Source organism: Chinchilla lanigera, unplaced genomic scaffold (assembly GCF_000276665.1).
Source record: "Chinchilla lanigera isolate Chin_1 unplaced genomic scaffold, ChiLan1.0 scaffold00095, whole genome shotgun sequence".
NCBI lineage: Eukaryota > Metazoa > Chordata > Mammalia > Rodentia > Chinchillidae > Chinchilla > Chinchilla lanigera.
This window is the reverse complement of record NW_004955496.1, coordinates 7,834,538-7,856,655: the sequence shown is the minus strand read 5'-3', so window position 1 is coordinate 7,856,655 and position 22,118 is coordinate 7,834,538. Positions and strand designations below refer to the sequence as shown.

The 22,118-nt window shown below is 51.0% G+C and overlaps 1 protein-coding gene across 2 annotated transcripts in view; it reads left to right on the top strand.

The window, feature by feature from the left end:
• The first annotated feature begins 901 nt into the window (after window positions 1-901).
• Window positions 902-22,118, top strand: part of Dapp1 (dual adaptor of phosphotyrosine and 3-phosphoinositides) — a 42,215-nt gene continuing 20,998 nt past the window's right edge. The window contains exons 1-4 of one of the 2 annotated variants that reach the window (XM_005406268.2): window positions 1,117-1,186; window positions 1,321-1,504; window positions 12,851-12,973; window positions 14,061-14,194. In XM_005406268.2, coding sequence (XP_005406325.1) covers window positions 1,404-1,504; window positions 12,851-12,973; window positions 14,061-14,194 — 358 coding nt within the window. In that variant the 5' untranslated portion in view covers window positions 1,117-1,186; window positions 1,321-1,403. Of the gene's footprint in view, window positions 1,187-1,320; window positions 1,505-12,850; window positions 12,974-14,060; window positions 14,195-22,118 lie in introns of both variants that reach the window. The other variant, XM_013505383.1, reaches the window with a different exon arrangement.

Here is a 22,118-nt window from a genome sequence, read left to right as displayed (position 1 = left end):
AAGTACTGAAAACATAACATCTGGACGGTTGGGTGTGCAGCACGGCACCAAGCACCTGCTGACCTCCCAGTGTGCTGTGAAGCCCGGGGTTGGGTTGCGGCGGACACCCCGCATGCGCACACGTGCCGCTCGGAACAGGGAATGAGTGACAGATCGAAGCTTTACGTGGGGGAGGAGGAGGCCATAGCTTGGAGAGCAGAGGGAGAAGGGAGAGGTTCGGAAGGATGACAAGGTCAGAAGAGGTCCTCTAGGCAAATGCTGCTGCTCCCCCACCCCCAAAACCAGTGAAGAAAATTTAAAAAACAGAATTTGCTAAAACGGGAACAAAGGAGAAATTGAAGCACTGAACAAAGGGCTACCAAGCAGGAAGAGGAAATTGGTGCCCAGGCTGTGCCTCTCGTGGCCTGCCCAGCTTCTGCTCCGTGCCCCCTCAGCTCCTCGCTGCGCAGTCGGAGCTCGCCCCCCCCCCAGCTGCCTCTCCTGCTTAGCCAGAGGCAGAGTTGAGGGAAGGACCTGGGGACAGACCGAAGCAGGTGTGGGCTGAGGCCCCAAGGCCAGGCTTGACGGGTGGGCTCCTGTAGCACAGTCCTGTCCACCTTGAGGAGCTCTGGGCCAGGGCAGCTGAGCCTTGAGCCACCAGCAAAGAAGCCCTCTCAGGTCACCCTGGGGACCCTTGGTCTGTAGAGTTAGGGAGAGGAATGGGCGCACCTCCCAGCAAGCTCTTCCTCACGCCCTGTTGCACAGGGCTCCACTCCCAGGTTCAGAGTCACAGGCACTCCCTGAAGAACAATGGGACAGGTGAGGCCCTCCTCCACAGGGGATTCTGGACACATAGCAGAGGCCAGGGGGTGGAGCTCCATCAGGTGGGCACAGGACACCTGATCTTCTCCTCCCTAGTCCCTCCTCCAGGAAGGACAGCACTGTCTCAGCCTGAGCCTCCGCTGTGCTGGGAATCTTGGATGGCCGTGGAGACCCCTGAGACAGGGCTGGGAAGCAAACTGAAGGACGAGCTAGGGGCTTGGGCCCAATTTCTTCACCCTGCAGGTGCTCTGGGTGCAGAAGCTCCTCCTTGCTCCTGTGTTTGTGATGGGACACAGGATCTTCAAAGGGGCACTTTGGGCAGCATCCGGGCAGTGTCCAGGTCCAGGTGGTGGCTCTCTGCATCCTCTGACAGCAAGAGCCCTTGGTAAGCAGAGTGGGCGGCCTCAGTGTGCATATTTCCTGGCTGACAGCTCTTGTATGGGGCCCGGGCCAGGGCGGGCGGCTGTGGGCTGTGGGAGGAGTCCAGGTTTCACTTCCTTGCTGGCTGGGGACTCCCAGCCAGACAGGCTCTGGGAGAGTGAAGACAGCTAAACCGGCCCTCCCTTCCCCTGCACCTGGCCGGGAGCAAAGCCAACAGGCGGATGGGCAGAGCAGAGCCTCTGGGAGCAAGCATGAGTGCCCGGGTGCCCTCAGACCTGTGGAGTCGACCGGACAGGGATGGCGAGCTGCTCCAGGACCTGGGGTAAGAGCACAGAAGCCCCGGCCCCTTTTGAGGGGACCTCACCCCACACCCCCACAGAGCTTGCTATGGCCGGTGATTTTCCAGACCTTTCCTTTTTCCACACTCCCATCTTCTGGACTGGCCACTCTGTTCTGTCTTGCTGCCTTGGTGTCTTTCTTCCGGGGCTAATTCCATTGTAAAAGCACAGGTCATTCTATCAGCTGTGAGAACCAGCAGATGGAGAAAATGGGACAGAAATCAGATGATAGATATCCTCTGTCGGGACCTGTGCTGGGGTTGCCCAGCATACCCTCACTGATGAATGGGTGGTCAGAGTTTGTGCCATGAGGTAAAGGAAAGCAAAGAGACCTTCTCAGATGGGAACAAAGGAGGAAGTTTCCGCACCAGTTTTGCCTCTAGTTCCTTCCTTCTGGTGTGGCCTGGGGCTCCTTCCTGTGGTACAGTTGGAGGAGTGACTACAAGCCTCCGAACACCAGCCGTCAGACAGTTCCGATGGGGGTCTTTAGACCCCTGTCTTTAAGACTGCCATGAATGACAGCACCGTCAGGGCCTCTGGTGAAAGAAGCCATCATTACACAAAGAGGACCAGGCATTCCAGAGAAACTGGCCTCCCCAACGCACTGGGAGCACCGGCTGGGCAGGTAGTGACACCTGTCCTTCCCAGTGCACTCAAGCCTTCGTAAATAAGGAGCTCACAGTGCCCTCCACCCAAGACATGGCACCAAACGGGTCTGCAGGGTGGTCTTTCTGTCACACATTGCAAGAACACTGGGCTGCCAGGAGATGTGCTCTTAACCAGAGGAAACTGAACCAAGACGTGGTGCTGGGGCAGCAAGTACCTCTCCCTGGAGACCCCTCAGGAATTCCAACCCCTGGATTTTAGCACTGGGTCTTGGAGCTGAACAGTGCCTTTATGCTGCAAATCAGATTGACTGCTGGGAGGTTCAAGGGCAAACCCCTCCTTAGGGACTCAGTGCCCTAGAATCTGTCTTTGCTGCCTGTGTGGGGGAGGTGTGGGGTAGACCCCAGTGTTCCTGCTGGTCGAGCCACACCCCAGCCTCATGCCTCTGCACTGAGCCTCCTTCTGGGACACCCAGACAGCACACACCCTAGAAATGACTTGGGCTCTTGACCAGAGCTTTGCTGAATCATTAAGCTCAAGGCTATGTGTATTTTGTCTTCAATCTTCTCAGTTATCTGTAGTTAGAAACCTAGAAGAGCAGAGAAACAGGAAAGAATTTTTCTGGCCCTTCAAGAATTCCCCTAAGCCCGGTCGCAGCAGGAGTCCCATGGGCACACACTCAGGTGGCAATGATGAACAAGACAGCACTCTGTGCCCGGGGTGGTGCCCCCTCCATGCGCCCCACACATCTCTCCCTGTAAAGAGCAGACATCCCTGAGCCACCAACAGCAGTGAACCCTGAAATCAGACTTCTTTGTCTCAGAACCCCAAAAGGTATGCAACACATAGGTCTACTCCACAGCCGTGGGTGACTACCAAATACCACATCATGCTTTGTGCTAGAAAACCCAGCAGTATGAAGAATCCCTCTGCCCTATCCACACTACACCTGAACATCCGCATCTATGGGTGAGGCTTTCTTATAAGCCCCCACTCGATTCTACAGTGTGCCTGAGATTTGGTCACCACCCAGAATGCATTACTAAACACATAGGGGGCTGGAGGCTTTCTTACTCTTGTAAGTCTGCTGGGTGTATACCCAACTCTCAAAACCATTAGCAAATGTTGACATCTTGTTTGTTCGTTTGAGGAATTTTGGTTAACATCTTCACTAATGTATATTTGCAGAGCATGAAATTAACCCATTTCACATGTAGCATTCATACCTTTTTGTCACTTTAAGGAATGATACAGTATCACAAAGTTTCAGGTTTAGAACCTTTTCCGCTCCCCTATTTATGTATGCTCACTGGCCTTCCCTAATTTCCAGAATTTGTCTGTTTTCCTAGTATTTTCTGGCCTCCACCAAGGAATGGAAAACTTTAAACTACAGAAGTTGTTACACCTACCTTGCAAACTGAATCTTTAGTAATCAGTTTGAGCCAGCACCTTCCCCTTGAGAGCACTGCTGTTCTGATTTTTATGTGTAATAATTTGGGAAATCTTGGCAAGGACTTGATGCCTCTGGCATGGTTTTGAGTATGAATGAAGCTTGTTCCTTGAACATCCAACTCACTGGTGAGGTCTGACCTATACCAAACTTCCTGCCCAATTTAGTTTTTTAAAAGCTCCATAAAGACAAAATAATCTAATGTGATTGAGGGTAAAACATGGCTGATCTTAATGACTTTATTTCAAGTGATTTTAGTAGGTTATTAGAATAGTTAGAAATAGTTCTTATATCTTGAATAGTTAGGAAGTTCTTATATCTTGATAGATATAAGCAGCTTGTGTACTGGTTAAATTAGAGAGTACTAGTCTCAGCTCTTGGGTCCCTGTGTCTCTTCAGGCTCTAGAGGATGTAAGTTCTGTCTGTCAGGGCAGAACCTGAACCTGAACTGCAGTGCACTTGTCATTTGCCTGTCCAGGACACACATCTCTTGCTCAGAGTACAGGACTATTATTCTCCAAGGTATCTAAATCAAGAAATTCTGCCAAATGTGATAGCGCCAGACATCTGTAATCCCAGCAATCTGGGAAACCGAGGCAGGAGGATTGTAAATTCAAGCCCAGCCTTAGAAAGAGGGAGGGAGGGAGAAATAATGGGGCTGTAGTTCAGGGTAAAGCATTCAATGCCCAGTACAGCAAAAAGGAAGAAAGGGAGGGAGGTAAGACGGAAGGGAGTCAGACATACTTTCGTGTTGTATTTATAGAGAGCCAGTCCAAAAGCACCTGCTAGCTTTTGCCTAAGCACATCCATGTTCCCAAAGCTGAGGCGCAGTGTCCTTTGCTGTGGAGCTGGGGATGGGAGGCAGAGCAGCAGCAGGGTCCGGTGTGTGGACAGGGGAAGCAGGCGCTGCTGGCTGCTCTCACACAGACACCAGGCCATTGGCACCTGTGCGGTCACTCAGCCTGCACTGTCAAAGATGCTGTGTCCAGGAGAGGCACCACCAGGCTCCCTGCCTGCACAGTGCTTGCACAGGCTCGTTCAAGGCAGCCTCGGGGCAGGCGCTGCATGCTGGCTGTGACCAGCTCTGTCCAGGTCCTGTGTGTACAGCTCTCACAGAACTCCCACATTGCCAAGAGGAGTGGCAATGTCACTTGGATAGAGCCACTGTACCGTCCTGGGCTGGGGCACAGCTCTGTAAACACGCACTTCTCTCCGGTGCACGGACCCTAGCCCCCAGGGCAGTAAAAGAGAAAGAAAAAGAGAAAAAGCCTGAGTTTGCACGCATTCAGATTCAGAGCCCCAACCACTGGCGTAACTTCCTGAATTTCGTCAAACTTCTCTTTTTATTAAACTGATACAAATTCTCAGTGGTTGTGTGAACTGAGGGAAGAAAAGAAAGTTCTATGATTACTATAGAGCAGCACAGCTCATACCAAAGGCATGGCTGTCTGCATTCCACACACAGTGCCTGGACTCACACAGCAGGCAATATCCCAGTTAACCAGCCTCCCTGCACCGTGCATGGATTCCATTCTCTGGACCAGAGAAATTAAGCAGGGTGAGCAAAGCATAAGGGCAGACGTTCAAGGGGAGCTCTGCACAGAGGCAGCACCCAAGGAAAGAGCAGGACACTCTTCCTCGTTTGCCACACCCTGTTGTCGGGCAGAGTGACACCGGTGCGTGGAGCTCCCAGGTCTCCCTCAGCTTGCTCGCCCAGGCTGTGTGTCCTGCTCCTCTTCCGCCTGCTCCACCAAGTTCTCATTCATGAGTGCACTGGCTAAGTGGGGCCTCACACAAGGCAGTGGGGCAGTCACAGAGGCACTGAGGCAGCAGAGAACACTGATCTGGGGAAGGGCCTGGGAGCCCAGGATACTCATAGTTCAGCCAGGAAAGGTGGCATTCTCTGCAGAAAAAGGCACCCATGAAGGAGTGAATGCGGGGAGATAGGGTGTGAGAATTTCTAAAAGCTCGAGTGGCCTCAGACCCCCAGGCCCTGGGTCCACCACCAATCACCTGAAGTATGGGTATTACTTAAGCTCAGGCATTGCTTCTATGAGCATTTGTACTATTTCCTACTTTCCTGTCTGTCTCAAGTTACTCATAATAAACAATTAAAAGGCATAGAAATATATCTATTTTGGTTGAAAATTGGGGAAATAAAGAAAAAGCACCAAAGATATCAGCCATGTTCTACCACCTAAGATATACTGCTCCAACTTTTTCAAGTCTTGTAAAAATATTTTTGTAGTCACACACACGGATGCATACATGTGCATGCATGTGTGTGTGTGCATGTGTGTGTGTGTATGAGAATTGAGACTCTGAGTACACATGGTTTAGCTCCTGGTTGCAGGCAGCATTTCCCCTTGCCTCTTCTTCTGTCTTTCTCCTAGCTGGTGTGGTCCAGTAGCCTGTGGCCCATGTTAAATTCTGAAGCTCAGGTTGGCCCAGACCCCAGAGTGCTGGGGCAGGCGTGGTCACTGTGTGGTGTGGGACCTCTGAAAGGAGGAATGTGGGTCTCATGGTCACCAGGTCTGGTTGTTAGGTGAATGAGCTGGGTAGCCAGGTATGGTGGGTGACAGTGACTAATTAGATGGCTCACAGAGTGGTAACTGAGAAATCCATGGTGACCTGGAGCAGTGCGGAAGGAGCAGGGGCAGAATCCAGTAACTCCCTTGTGTTAAACGTCAGCAGTGACACACATCCAAGTAAAACTAGTTCTGCTGCATTTGTGTATTTTTCAAAATGAAACTCAAGGGCTAAAGATATAGCTCAGGGGCACAAGCGCCTGCCTGGCAAGTGCAAGGTCTAGAGTTTGATTCCCGGTACCAAAAAAAAAAAAAAAAAACGGTGTTCAAAATGGAACCCAACACATTCTGTAAACTTTAATGTCTCATATTCTTTGCTTTTCCTTTGCATCACCATTGTGAATGTCTCAGGCAGTTTGGGCCTCATGTTACTGTTTCAGCTGTTCTGACCACCTGTAGCTTATGAGAGATGAGCAAAAGATAGGCTGGATTCCTGCATAAGAAACTTAGCACAGTGACAGATACACTGCCATTGACAACCCTCAGCATGCGTCCTCCTTTCAAACACACTCATCCCATTGTTCTTGACACTTTCTGTAGCAGTTCTGCAGGTCCTCTTTCATGAGTGTCTTTGCAAGGTGTGACAAAAATACAGTGAATGCTGTTGCCTTGTGCCATCTGTGAGAGAGTCAGGCTCATGAAAACATAACACTGTGTCCTCATCTACCTTATTCACTGGATGTGGCACCCTGTGACTCCTAGTTCTTCCCCCAAACCAAAATAACCATGAAAGCTCAATGTTTGAATGGCTTCAGGACATAAAGACCCTCAGGAAAGAGGACTCCAGAACTGCAGCAGAAAGTGTCAAGAATGATGGTATCTGTGTATTCCAAGCAAGGGGGAGTAACTTGAGGGGGACTCATAACAGTGTGTCTTCTACTGTAGCAAAAATTTTTATTTAAATATTCACTGGATTTTTTTGTCATACTGTGTATCAGTGTGGGTTGACTCAACAGGTAATCATTTCACAGATATCAGTCCTCCAAAGTAAAGGAGTCTGGCTACCTGGCTCCTCTCTGCTTTTGAAAGAGCTCCTTAGGAGCAGAGCTGTAAGCTCTTCATCTGTCTTGTTCATCGAAGTCCACAGCTTGACAAAGAGTGGTCATCAAGTGTTGGTTGAGTTGCCCAAGTTGAGCAGACACAGCCACAGTCCCTGCCGTGCACCTGGTGACATGCTCATCACCCACACTCACCTTTCATCCCTGTGCTGTCAATAGAGGCGGGGGGACATAAACCATGGAACGAAAAAGAGACAGCTGATGAAACAGGTCTGCCTGTGTTTTCCATATTCCCTTGTGTCCGGGACCATGTCCCCTACAAATATAGCTTCCTCAAGGCAGCCCTGTCTGTCTTCTGTACTGACCCACAATGGTGGTCACTCCTGGCAGCCACAGCTCAAGATAATTAACCCCAAGCCAGCCCTTCAAGAAGTATGGACAGGAGAAAGGACTATACACTCTGGGCTTCTGAGAACCCAACCCTACTCAGCTCCTAGCTCTCAGACACAGGATGTCAATTCCAGTGCTTCCCGCACCCCAACCTGGGGGCAGGTATCTGTGGGACCCCCGGGGATGAGATGCACCTCCTGTCAGTCCCTCAGTCCCTCTCCAAGTGTCAGCTCTGGGATCCTCTGTGTCTTCTTCCTGGTGTCATATGGGTGCTCCTGTGTCCTGCAGCACCCTTGGGTGTCCCTGTCTGAGTGCTGCTGGCTGTCTTTGAGTGGTGGGCCTTTGTCTCTATCTCCCATCACTCTGTCCACAGCTGGATGTCTTTTATTTCTCCGGCTATTGTGCCACTCTGTGTCACTGAATGTCCAAATCTCTCTCTCTGTGTTTCTGTGCCCCAGAACTTCTGGCCTCACTTTTCATGCACCTTCAAGACCAGGTGTGAGTCCTGGCCTCCAGCCCCCAGATTTTCTTCTCTCCCCAGTACTTTTTCCTTGGGCTGCACCTTAACACCCACCGGAAACTCGGGACCCACCTGTAACCCATGGGAGGCTGAGATGTTCACACAGCCACGTGTCGTCATTCGAGTCTGTTTCCCAAAGCTGCACAGCAGGCGCATGCTTCTCCTGGCTGGTGGCAGTGTGAATGTGGGCGTTCTCTGACCAGCAGCAAGCAAAGCCAGTGCCTTCTCATCCCTACCCTGGACGCTCCCTGCTGGCCAGAGCAGAATCTCCTCTTGGCCACTGCCTGTCTGAGGCTCATGCAGACTTCCCTGTCCCTTTGCAAAGGCTTTGCTAGTTTCCTCTGCTGGGCAGGGGCCACCGCCTTGGTCAGTGGAAAGATAACGTGACTTCTCTTGTTAGATAGAGCCCAACTGTAATGCACATTGCAGCAAGGAACTACTTGAGCTAAATGAGATAGCTCCCTATCCCCAGCCCAGGGTTTCAGATGACATGAAGGGCTGAGAGCTTCCTCTCCCACACCGGGAAGCACCTGGCACCACCGCAGGGAGCACAGGAACAGGGATGAGGTGGGCACAGCCAGGCGGCTGCAGTGGCCTAACCACCATGCTCAGGATGGCGAGCTCTTCAGAGTTGACACAAGGCCCAGCACCCTGGTGATCAGGACAGTGAGGCCATGCCAGGGTCTCCACCTAGATGGAGACAGATCCACCAGGGCCCATTACATTCTCGCAGTCTAAGCCATTTTGCAATTACCAGGCTTGGCAGGCTGGGGTGGCCCCAGAGCTACATTTCTAGCAAGACCCTGGTGACTGCTATTCCTAGCCATGCGAGGCCCAGCCTGGAGCTCCCACAAGCAGGGAACAAGGAGCTCCGCCAGCCCTATCGTGCTTTCCAAATACCATGTGCAGCCTGTTTGTGCTCTCGTCGTGAATTCAGTGGATCACATCTGTGTCTATTCACAATAAGTAGAAAGCCAGCTAAATCGCACCGGGGAGGATGAACACTGTTTGTGTAGTTTTCTGGCTTGTGTGTGTGTCTGTGAACGTAGAGAATGATCTAAGATACATTTTGTACTGAGTCAGTTCGGAAAGTCTGAAAGGCTCACCTCCAAAGAACGAAGCAAATGTGATCCGACTTTTAAATTAGCAAGTGGTTAAGATAATAAAACCCACTGGGAAGGAAACCTCAGAGCTCTGGATGTGTGGAGCAGCTTCTGGTGGGCTCCAGGGCTCGGAGCAGCAGGAACACAGCCACATCCTCTGACATCTGCACAGTCTGATGGCTTGAAGCCCAGTGTGAAGGTTCTCTGGAAGCCCGGTTGTCTCTGCTCTGTGGACTTTTTAACCTTGAGCCTTGCTGGTGAATGGTGTAGGCCTTGGGAAAAAAAGTAGAATATGACTAGAAAGAGTAGTTTCCTGCTTTTTTCCATTTCTTCAGGGAAAGAAAGACCAAACTTTTGTTTTCTTTTTTTAGCTTCAGGAAAATCAACTTTATTGCAGCTGGCACAAACACAGATCCCTAGCACCTAACACGGTGTCTGGCTTATTCTTAATGTACCGTGTAGTTTAGCAGAGGCTGTGGTTCTCATCTGCAGAAGCTGAAAGATCTCCACGTGCAGAGCACGGTGTTCCAGACAGGAGCACAGGCCTCCCCCATCACTGATAGATGAGGACACCGACCTGCACCATGTGTGGGTCCTCCAGCTTGGAGGTGGCCAGGCAGCTGGACGGCTGGGGAAGACAAAGAGGCAGCTGTCCTCCCATCAGGAAAGGCCCAAGGTGGTGCCAGTTTGGCATTTCCCAGCGGTCAGTTGGTTTCTCATAACACTTCCTCTGAAGCACCACCCTTTACAGGGGCCTGACGGGAGCTTCAGTCAAGAGCAGGCCCAGGTGTATCAGCCAGGGACATGACTGTGAAGAACCCAGAGCAGCTGGGGCTGCGGTGTGCTCAGCCACCAGGGCAAGAGGCGGCCCTGCCTGGCTCTATGGAGCCCAGGTGGAAAGCATGGGCAGCAGTCGGAGGGTCTGAGGGTGCTGGGCGGTAAAGGGCCCAAGCGCTGTCACAGAAGTGAAGCTGGGAAGGATGGAGAGAGATGAGTGGATGTTCTGCATCCTGTACACCATCCACCGAGTCCACCAGAAGCCCTGGGGGCCCTGCTGAGCTGACACAGTGGGGAGCAGCACCGGTGCCTGCAGGTTTCTGCCCAGCGGTCAGGGAGGGCAGAGTGAGCTGCCCATCCCTGGAAACAGGTAGGGGAAGACCAGAAGCAAATCTTGGAGTCACAGAATAGTATAAACACTACAGAAATGGAAAAGATTATAGGTCAAGCTGCTGGCTATGATTTTCTTTGTAGTAAGGAATAATACATGGCTTTTATCTACAAAGTTAAGCATTTTTGTTCAATTTTTTTAAAAATGAAGAACATATATAGCTTTTGTGACCATCAGCAGCAGGCTTTCGGTGAAGCCAGCAAAGTTCAGCTTCAGGTGTCCTCCACGCAGACTGAAGCCCGCAGTGAGGGAACATCACTAGGACAGGGTTTACAGTCCCTCCCCATGCTCAGTGGCTAACACCGAGTGGACCCTCACAGCTCACGTAGGAAAGAAGCCTGACGGAGGACCCAAGCTACCAGCAATCCTAAAAGCTTCTTGACCAGTATCACACTATGAGAAAGAAACTGGCACTTCTACATTGTATTTTTTCAATAGTTTAAAAAGTGTTTTAGATGAAACACTGAATTTTTGTCCCTGGAAAATTATATTACTCAGTTGTACTTATGCAAAGAAATGATCAGACTACAGCAAAAGTATAGCAGAAAGTTAGAGGGGTGTTTCAACATTATGTCATGAAATTAAGTTATTGTTCTCCATTCTGTGATGTGCAGCATTTCTCAGCTCCAAATGTTCCCTCTCACAGGAGTCTCCACAGTGGATGCCTCTGTCCCTCCATCCACGCTGGTGCATCCCCAGTGGGCGCCACAAGTGGGATTTCATCTCCGGGTGCCCAGCGTCCTCCAACCCCTCCCCTGACTGTAGATGGCAGCCCCGTCACCCCCAAATTCCTCAATACTTCCTACTGTCTCATTTCTCTATGCTCCTGAGCCGGTGGATAAAGAAAAACACACGCTGTAGTTTTCGTTTACATCCCCCCATCATTAGTGAGGCTGTGAGTAGGAAGTTTACCATTTCTGTTCCATGAAGGGCTTTCATGCGCTGTTTCTTATATGTATGTTTCACATTTTCTCTATGTGCTTTATAATCAGAAAAAATACACATTGAAGAGCAGCTTGAGTATCAGGAGGTATGACTAGGGCAGGCTCCCCGGGGGACTGGCCCGGCCTGTGCGCCTTGAGCACCTCCCCATGCCCACCTCTCCATGTCTTCCCCTGTGTCTGTCCCCATGCCCACCCCCATGTCCACCCCTCTGGCACAGTCCCAGTGCCACCTGTCTTCCTGACTGGGCATCAGCTGCTTTCAGGGAGCCTGGGCTCCTCCCTTCCTGCTCCCTTTGCAGGTCCCACAGTTGAAGCAGTGCTTGGGGAGGGGAGGGGTCACTATGGGAACCCACCCAGGTCACCTGTGTGTAGCTTCAATGGTGTGGAGCAGGTGTGGCTATCCCAGTCGGAGGGGGACGCGCCCTGCCAGGACTCCCCAGGTCTCTGGGTCTTCATTCAGCCTAGGAGGAGGTGCTCCTTAAAGCGCTCTGGGAAGGAAAGCCATTGGGAGCTCAGACTTGTGTGCAAGAGTGATTTGGACATTGTTTGATTAATCTTTCATGCCTATGTCTTGTAATCTGAGCAACTACTTTGAAGATAATAATAGGCAATATATTAACCATTGTTAATCTATTATCTTGTTTTAAAACACTGTATCATTGTTTTTCTCTCTTTTGTGTAAAAAAAAAAAAGAGTGATTTGGAAATGAGAGTCCTCCTGCACCATTCATGCACCCTCAGGCACCTCTTTTGTTTTGTTGCCTATTTGAGAGGGTCTCACTAAACTGCCTGGCCTGGGCTTGAACTTGCTGTTCTCCTGCCTCAGCCTCCCAGAGTGCTGGGATTACAGGCATGTGCATGTGTGTTACCTTTCTAAAGCACAATGATCAGTTCTAAAACACAAAGATCAATCTGACTCTCCTCGGGACGTTCTTGGCTCTTCAGACTTTTGTAAGTTTGAATCAATCCCAGATGGACCTGCACTCAGTGTGCAAAGAGATTTTTGCAAGTCGTTTCCTTTCACACATGATCATGGCTCAGTGCTTTCCTGTGAAATGGCCCCAGACCTGTGAAAGGAAACATAACAGAGACCAGAAGAAGGGAGAAAACTGGCCAAAGCCTATTCTCAGGACCCATTCTGGAGTAGATGTTTGAAAGCTTTCTATTCCCAGGGAAGGGCCCCAGCCCTGCCCACACAGGCGGCTTCACCCACAGAAGCCTGAAATTACGTCCAGGGTGCCCAGCAGGTGTTAGGTGTCAGCGAGGGCCCCTCCCTGGCCATAAGGAAGGTTCTGCCCAGCCTTGCCTGGCCTGGCACTGTCCAAGCCCAGGAGGCTGCTCCGGAGCAGGGTCTCAACCTGACTTCCTGTCCCAGGCATCCAGCTGGAGTCACATTACTCAGGGCCTTGGACCCGATGCTAAGGTAGTGGAGACTTAACCCCAGGGAGCCGCAGCTGGTGACCACACTCTCCCCCAGGGCTGGGCCTGGAGCCCCGTGAAGTGCTCTGGAAGGGAAGCCTGGGGGACATCCACAGCCCCAGTGAAAGTGCTGTCCTCCCTCCAGGTGGTACCATGGTGACCTCACGCGGCATGCAGCAGAGGCCCTGCTCCTGTCCAACGGGCGTGATGGCAGCTACCTCCTGAGAGACAGCCACGAGCAACCGGGCCAGTACTCCCTGTCTGTGCGGTAGGTGTGGAAGGGGGGCCCAAGGTTCACTGCTACCTGCTGACCCATCCTCCCCTCTCAGGTGCCTCGCCATCCCCAAAACCTAAAGACAGCCCCTGCTCCCCATCTGCTGGGAGGAGCCAAAGCCAGAGAAGCAGGGAGGAGTGTGCCTCGCCTCCCTTGGCTGAGAAAGCATCTGAGCCCAACTCCAGTGCACAGCTTGTGTCCTCTGTCCTTCAGAGGCCAGGTCCAGCTGTGGCTGCAGAGTCCACAGTTGCAAGGCCAAGCAGGCAGCTGAACTTGTTCTTGTGAGGGTGGCTTCTTTTCTGAGTTCATTCCCCAGAGGTGAGATGATGACGGTGCCATCCAGGTGACGTCCAGGCTTGGTGCCTCTGCAGCCAGCGTTCTCAACGGGTGACAGTTAGGGAGGGACTGCTGCTCACCAGCCTCTCACTCCGACTTGGCTGGGTTCTGGGACAGGCAGGGAATCTGCCTGGCCCTGTGGCCTCCTGGGGAGGGAGGACTCCCAGGGTTTCCCCTGCCACTCTTCAACCTCAAGCTATGCTCACCAGGTGGCCATCCTGGTGGAGGCACACAGGTCTCTCAGGATCTTACAGGAGCATCCACAGCACTGGGCAGTGTCACTGTCCCCTCTGCTGTCTGACCCTCCTTCTCAGCCATCACCCACAGCTTGTTTATTCTGGGTTGTTTTTCCTCTCCTTTCTCTGATGGGGCACAGAGCTGCTAAGAAAGCGTTTCTCTGAACACCAGAGTGTAAAGACCAAGATCAAACACCTGCATTTACCTGGCTCCAGGCTGGGGCCTCCAGGATTCATTCCCCTGCAAAGAGCATGTTTCCAAACCACACTGGGGTTTAAATCAACATGGGCTGATCACCTCACACTTTCCACCTCCGAAGTCTGAACGGAGTGGACTGGAGTAATTTGTAAACCTTTAATCCCAGCACTCTGGAAGCTGAGGCAGGAGGACTGCTGAGTCCAAGGCCAGCTTGAGCTACATAGTGAGTTCAAGGTAATCCTGAAGAACAGAGAGACACTGACTCAAAAACAAAGTTAAATCACATTAAGCACTTCTTTTTCCCTTTCAGAGCCAAAGATTCTGTTAAGCACTTTCATGTTGAATACAGTGGATATTCATTTAAATTTGGATTTAATGAATACTCATCTCTAAAGGATTTTGTCAAGCATTTTGCAAACCAGCCTTTAATTGGAAGTGAAACAGGTAAGCTGTCCTTGTCCATTTTCTGTTGCTATAACTTAATACCTAGGGCTGACTGGTTTATACAAATAAAGTGCTTATTTAGTTCATAGTTCTGAAAGCCCAAGAGCATGGTGCTGGCTTTGCTCAGCATCGACTGATTCTCTGCTGGGTCAGGGAGGGTGTCATGTGGTAAGAGATGGGACATGGGGGAGAGTCCATCAAGCAGCTCTTGTGACACAAGAACCAGTCAACCCATCACCCACATAAGTATGACCCATCTGTGCACCACTGTATGTTGGTAATGTTCAACTTTTAAAATTTTACAGGGGCTCATAGTTAAGAGTTTGCCTTCAGTCTCAGAGGAAACTTTGGACTTCGACTTTTCAGCAATGCTGAAACTGTCGACTTTGGCGACTCTCAGAGATGGACTAAATTCATTTTGCATTATGAAATGAGCATAAATCTTTTGGGGGCCAGAATGTTATGGTTTAGATCCAGGTTTTTCCCCTGAAAGCCTCATCTGTCCAGAGGTGGGGCTTTTGGAAGGTGATTCACAGCAGATGCTATTCACGAGTGGCTGAATTCAGAGCTGAATGTGCTCTTACGAAGTGGGCCTGCTTGGAAGAGGAGGACACTGGGGGAAGGAATGGGGAGCGTCTACCTCCTTCCTGGCTCCTCCCTTCTCTCCACTTCCTGGCTGCCAGGAAGTGAGCAGCTTTCATCTGCTAGGCCCCTCGACCATGCTGACAGACCATGGACTGTAACTGTGAATCCAAATAAACCTTCCCTGTATGTTGCAGGTATCAAGTAGTTTGCTCTACTAGCAAGAAAGTGAGTAAGACACTGTGTTCGTTAGCTCTCCATCACTATAAGCAAACCTGAGATGGTCAGCTCATAAGGAGAAATGGTCTTTTTGCCTTGAGATTTCAGAGGCTCTGGTCCATGGTCTTTGGCCCCACTGCCGCTGGGCTGTGGCAGGAGTGTGTAGTGGGGAAGTTGTTTACCTTAGGCAGCCAGAAAGCAAAGAGAGGGCAGGAAAACTGGTCCAGAGGATGGTCTGTGACCTAACTTCCTTCACCTGCTAGCCCTCAGCTCCTAAAGCTTCCCTTGCTGCCTAAAAGGGCCAAGGTGTGAACACACAGGCCTGCGAGGGTCCTTCTAAGTCCAAAGCGTGGCACACACTGTCCTGGAACCAGAGTTACCCAGGTTGTCCATTTAATAAATGTTGATAAAGCTCAGTTAATGGAAGACTGAGCAGGTCCAAGAACCTCAGCCCCCAGGGAACTTGCACTTCATAGCACGCCTGTTAGCATGAGTTGCTATTGCTTGTTTTCTTGGTACACCTCTGGTGGGCTTTCTGCTAACTTTAGTGTGGAGGGAAGAGATGCCATCATCGGCTGTGCCTTTCCTCTCCTCGTGTGGCCTGGGTAGACCCCAGTCATACAGAATCATATGGTATCTAACAGAGAAAAAGTCAGTGGAAAGTATAGCATGGTTGTTTTGCTTTGTACCAATAACACCAGCTTTATGATAGAATATTCTCAACTGTAAAATTGAAGCTATAATCTTTTTTTAAGTGAAAATTCTCTCAGTCAGCCCCCAAAATTACTTCCCTGCTTAGCCAGTAGTTGGTCTCATACACAATGGCAGGGAGGGTTAGATTGGCCATTGTTGCCTTGGCCGTGCCACGCATTTCACAGTCCCAAGCCCTTCACTGCCCGGTTAGCTCCAACTTCTGTCCAGCCCCACTTTGGATTTCATTCAGTTCTGAGTCACTGGAAATGAAGAGATTTTTGAAACCAGGGCTTTGCCTTGACCACCTGGATTCTTATTCTTCTTTCCCCCTGCAGGCCCTGGTCCAGGGGGGCCTCTTGGGGTGATGAATAATGGATGCACGGATGACTACAAGGGGACCTCCAAACCCACCACAGTTCCTTTCTACCTTCCCTTCAGTTCCCTGTTTGGAACTCTCTTCCTGGACTCTATTTCAGTCGCTCTTATCAGTCCCAGGCTCCTTCCTGGAGCTCCTCAGGGACCAGGAAAGGGACCTTCTGTGCCCACTGACAGAGTTCAGAGTAGTTGAAACTGAAGTCAGGGTTGCATGTTCTAGTTGGACCATCCTTACCTGGTCCAGCCCCAGACCAGTGGGTCACTGAAGGCTCCTCCAGAGTATTGGCACGCGGACAACTTTCCTGAAAATACCTGATTTTGACTGAAGAAGGCTTCCGATTAGCGCAAGCAGGGTTGTAAAGATTTATGATCTGGGCTTTAACAGTAATTTCTCCAAAACCAAAACTTCTCACATATTACTATAATGGCTATTTTATGCATCCCAGGAGAACTCAGGAGTAGGATGGTCTTGCTGCCCTCTGCCTCTCCCTGTTCTCACTCTCCAGCAATGAGCTCGCTGCTGCCTGGACACCGCTCCAGGCACTGATGCTGCCGGTCCTGTGCCGGACTCCCTGGCTTCAGCCCTTGCATTTAGATTCTGATCTCGTGCTCCTCTTATCTGTCCCGGCCAAATGAGGGCCCAGAGCAGAGTGCGTGACAGATCAGCATTCCGGTCCCCGGGGAAGCCAGTGTCTCAGGAAATAAGATAATGTGCTGGGTCACAGTAGATGTCACGCCAGGCTCTCAGAGTCACTGCTGGGGCCTGCAGGTTATGGTGAATGTTCTCAAAATAGTCCTTTCTCTTGGTAATTTTAGAACTGGCTCCTGGCATTGGCTTGCAGTGACCAGGAGTGCTGGAGCAGAGGATCTCCTGTGCATGCTAAGATGAACATAGGTCCTTCTCATGGTTCATGTTTGACTAAACCACCATGGCAAGACTAATCCACCCCATGAGGAGGTGCTGCCTCAGCCTCCTACCAGACTACCAGAGTGAAAAGGAGTAACACTGGATACTTCTGGCCACTCTGACCAGCCAGGGCCAGGCCAGGCCTCACTCTGTGGCCACAGTGAGCATGGCCAAATAACCAAAGGCTCACTCTTTGTCTGCCAGTTGTATATTCTGTTGCCAGTATTATTATAGTAACTTTTTCCCATTGATGAGACGAAATACCTGATACCCAAAGTTAAAAGAGAAAAGGTTTATTTAGCTCACAGTCTGTGGAGGTTTCAGTCCATACTCGGCTGGCTTCAAGGCAGGGTGGCACATGGCAGAAGGGTAACAGTTCATGGCAGTGGAAGGTACCAAAGCATGCAAAGGACAAGACAAGCCTCTCCTCACCCCTTATATTGTATGCAGGTTACTTGCCCTAGGGTGGGCATAACAATCACACCCTTAAACCTAGCCAGAACTATGCCAAACCAAGCATCGGACTAATTTACTAATCACACACCCTTAATCTCAGCATCACACATTCTAGATCCAGCCACCTCTGAAGAGTCCCCACCCACAACTACATGAGGCTTTGCAGGGACATCTAGACACAAGCCATAACAAGTATGAAACCAGAATACTTATTCTGGGTCATAGGAAAATCTTTGCTCTTGAGATGGTGAAAGTAAGCCGGACATGGTGGCATGTGCATATAATCCCAGCACTCTAAAGGCTGAGGCAGGAGGATTGCCGAGAGTTGAGGCCAGTCTGGACTCCATAATGAGTTCAAGGCCAGCACTGACTGCATAGTAAAACCCTATTTAAAAAACAAACACTGTTAGAACAAGCATTATCTTCTGTTCGCATTGCAATACTTGGTTATGTGAAATTGTCCTGTACAACTTGCCCCATGGTGTGGTGACTGCAGGGAACTCTGTCCACGTCTAACATGTGTGTTTGCCCGTTAGGGCAGCTGCCTGTCAGGTCTGAAGATCCTATATAAACAGCACCCTCATAAATGCCAAATTTCCACTTCTGTTTTTGTTTTGACATGGGGATTCCCAATTTTTCACAGTGGCTACAGTTATTACTACTTTCTTTTGTGACACCAGCCATGTTTCTCAGGTAGCATTTTAAAATGAGTCAAATCCATCTTAATTTAAGAACTATGTGGCACTTCTGCAAATGAGTGACCACTCAGAATGCTGCCAAGCCACAGCCAGGAATTGCTTCTTTAGCTCATGTGTGGTGAAGGTGGAAGCTCCTAGTTTGCAGATGAGATATGTTTGAAAAAGAAAAGGAGACAAGTGAGGGATGGAATGGCCATTGTGGGTGTCGGCTGAGTTCCAGACCTGCATCCAATGTCCTCAGAGATACCAGATTACACTCCTCAGATGCCCAGCGCTGTGTGTGGTCTCCCCTTCCATGGGGAAATAGTGTGCTAGTGGTTTAAGTTATTTCCCAGGCTGCACATCCGGGCACCGGGCTGAGCTCCTCTTGCCGCTTGCAGCTGGGTTGCTGTGACTGCACAGGGCTTAGATCGTGGAACCATGGGGCCTCTGTAGCTTTGTCTGAGTGGAATCCACTCTGCACTGTGACAGCTTGTGGGACACTGGAGCACAAGCCAGGCCCAGCCCACCCTCATCCTCTGCACAGTAGAGTGGCTTAGTATGTGTCTCTCTATTGTCACTCTTCTGACCAAGTCACAGAATTACTTTGAGGAAAGCACACTAGAGGACATCGGCCATCAAACACGCAGGCCCAACACGTGCATGGCTGTCCAGAGAGCCCATTAAGCCTGCGTGGCTTAATGGGAGGTGGAGTGATGTCTCCTATATAAACTCCTATATAAACAGCACCCTCATAAATGCCAAATTTCCACTTCTGTTTTTGTTTTGACGTGCAGGGTGGTGGAGTGATGTCTAAGGCTAAGCACGCATCAGGTGTGGGCAACTGTGGAGGCAGAGACAGGACCGTGTGTTCACAAGGAGCTGTGCAGTGTGGAGCCAGGCTTCCTGGCATTGCTCCTCCCTGACTTGGCTCAGCAGATTTAACCAGAGCTCCAGGCCAGTAGAGCTGGGGGAAGCTGGGGCCATTTCAATTCTCCTTCACAGTGGAAGAAACAGGCCTGGTGTGAAAGGCGAGAGCAAGGCCTCACATCTCCTGGTGGGTCCGTGTTTGCAGACCCGGTTTGTGTGTGTGTGTGAACTCTCACCCACGGAGAGCGTGGCTTTTCACATACCCCGGAGACTTCCATGTGACTCTATGAATGACCCTGGAGTTCCCGCTTTGCCAGCTCTGCATCCTCAGTCAAGTTATAGACCGCTCTGAGCTTGGTTTCATGCTCTCATATAGGTGAGTGGATGCTTAGAGTTTGTGCTATGATGTCTTGTTATGGTGACTGAATTGAGGCATTTGGCATGGTGCTCAGTAGGCCATGAGCTCTGTGGTTGTGACTATAATGAAGTCTATCAGGCTCCAGGCAAGAGCCAGAAGCACTTTGCTGTCATGAACTGTCCTTTAGGGACCAGAATATGTGCTCATCAGAAGATGGTGACATCCTTCTCAGATCTCAGGCCAGTCCACAGTGGATTCATATTGGGGGTGGAACCAAGGACCACTCCAAAGAGAGTGACCCTGCCACAGAAGGGACCCAGGCAAGGTCCCCCAGGGAGGACATGGCAACCTCCATGTGCCCTGGGCTGGGTTCCTGACTCTTATCCAAAAAAGAATTTCAGATTGGCTCAGTGAGAGATGCAGACAGGTTTATAAAGCAGAATCAAAGAAGGACAGACTCAGGAAGGTTCCACGCACTGGTGGTGAGGCACAGCGTGGTGTCTCCAGGGTACACGTGTGGTCTCAGGGTGTCGATGTGGACTGGGGTATTTACATGGTCACTGGTGCCCCAAGATGATGACTGGGGATTTGTACTGTTTGTCATTTGCTTGGTGTCTGTTTCCTAAGGGCAGTCGCTCGTCATGGGCTAACCCAGGACCAGGCTCGGCCAGCACAGATGAAATGCCAACTGTCTGCAGGTGCTTGAATTTAGCAACATGGTTCCCAATGGTCCTGTCTCTTTAACGGTGGAAGTCCCTGAAATTCATAGGTTTGCAGGTCTGAGTTAAACACAGCCCAAATATATGGCCTTGAGGACATATTCAAGCCTCTCAGGGTTTAGGAGGGGCACATGAGGCGAAACGGGCCTAAGTGGAAGGTGCTCAGGTGACACTGCATCTTGAGATGATGGTGTAAAATCACAGCTTCCCATCTCGCTGCCTATTTCCTCCCTGCCCTCAGCCCGACTGGATATTAGAGCCATCGCCTGTCCTGGCCGCTGGGCTGCTCCCTCTTTGGGTAGATGTGGATGACAGCAGACTCAGTTGCACTGTGAGACTCAGTTTCCCCTGGGAGGCTGGAAACTAAATCCTGGAGCTCTGGGGGGGGGGGAATGGGCGGGGCTTAGAGTCCATCTGCAGAGCTGCTGGCAACAGAGAAGGCAGAGGTGGATGTTCTCAGAGGTGCCGCAAGAAAGCTGCTTCCCACATCAAGAGGAGACCGAGCCAGTGGGGCAGCTGCAGACTTGTTTTCTGAGCCTGAGGGCAGTGAGGAAATGTGGACAGTGTGGTCTCCACCTTAACAAATAGGTGCTGGGCACTGACCAGCCTTGGGCTCCATGAGTGACTGTGATGCAGAGCAGAAGTGGAGCCATGTGGTCCCAGCCCCTTTCAGTACTCTTGGGGAGGAGAGCCAGCGCCAACCCCTGGCCTCAAGGAAACGTTCAACAGAGTCCCCCACTGGAAGCCACATGCACCCCACTCTCAGCCACCACAGAGCCCCACTTCCTCCTTCCTTGGTTCCTGTCGAGCACAGGTGGTCATCCCCGGTGTCCTCAGCACCTTGGCAAGTGGAGTCATGAACATCTGTCCAGCTGCAGCCGTGGGGTGCCTGCCTTGGGCTAGCCCTGCTCTTCAAAAAAGTGGGCCCCTCAGAGGCACAGGTGAAACCGGGCTTTGGGCAGAGGCAGGAAACTGCTGCCTTCATGCAACTCAGAAGCTGAACTGAAACTCGCATGCGGCCCCATTTCCGAGGCTGGAGCACTGATGCTCCACCTTCCTCTTCTTCTCCCACCGCTGCTTCCTCTCAGCCTTTCTCCAGCTCCTGGAGCTCACTGGTGTGAATGCCTCTCTCCCAGAATTCCTCGCTGGGGCCCCACTGACATCCTAGGGCCATGTGGAGATTATGAATCTTCAGTGGCTGCATTAAAGGTGTTTCTTTTGATTGCAAATACAGAAACTGACCCTGGTTCACTGAATCAAAAACAAAAATATGTGCACAGGATGAATGTATGAATACATCCTCCCAGAATTTAAAAGCAAGCAAACAACCCAGTGAAGATAAAGAAGCAGCTTGGTAACCATGACAACCCGCAGGCTTCAGGTGCATTGAAAAATCACGGTCCACTTCTGCTCATCTCAAAATGTTCCTGCACAGAGCATTTCTGAGTCCAGGTTCCTGTCAAAGGCAGGAACTGACTGTCCACTCCAGCAGTGCACACACGAGTTGGTGGCCTTTTCTCCACAGAAGCAGCTGTGTGCAGGCAGGTAGGGAACTGGAGTGCTGGAGCTTGGGGTTCAGGCCATGGTGGGGGGCCAGGGCCCAGGCTCCATCTTTGTGTCCTGGGCTGGGACTGTCTCTCCCAAAAGGTGGTCGAGGTCACCTGGCAACTGTGCCAAGACGGAATTGGCTTTTCCTCGAGGCACAGATGCCTTTCCCTGGGCGCTCCCCCTTTACAGGTCGCTTCTGTTTCCATCACCCATCAGTCTGGCCTCCTGCTGGGCTGTGCAGCTTAACCGATCACATCTGCAGTCACTCTGGTCTCCCAGCCTAACTTGGGTTACATTGGAGAAGAGGTTTCAGATTGAATCTAGATTTCCCCCTTCAGACCAGACTTGAAGAGTCAGGCCTGAGGTCATCCTGTCCCCTGTCCATGCCCCAGGCCGGACTTGAGCTGGACTTGAACTGCTGTGGCACTCATTCATCCATTTGTTCATTCATTCCTCCTTAGGCCTTCGTCTGTCAGAGGTTCTTAGCCATCAGGAGGTAAACAAAGACAAAGCTGACCCC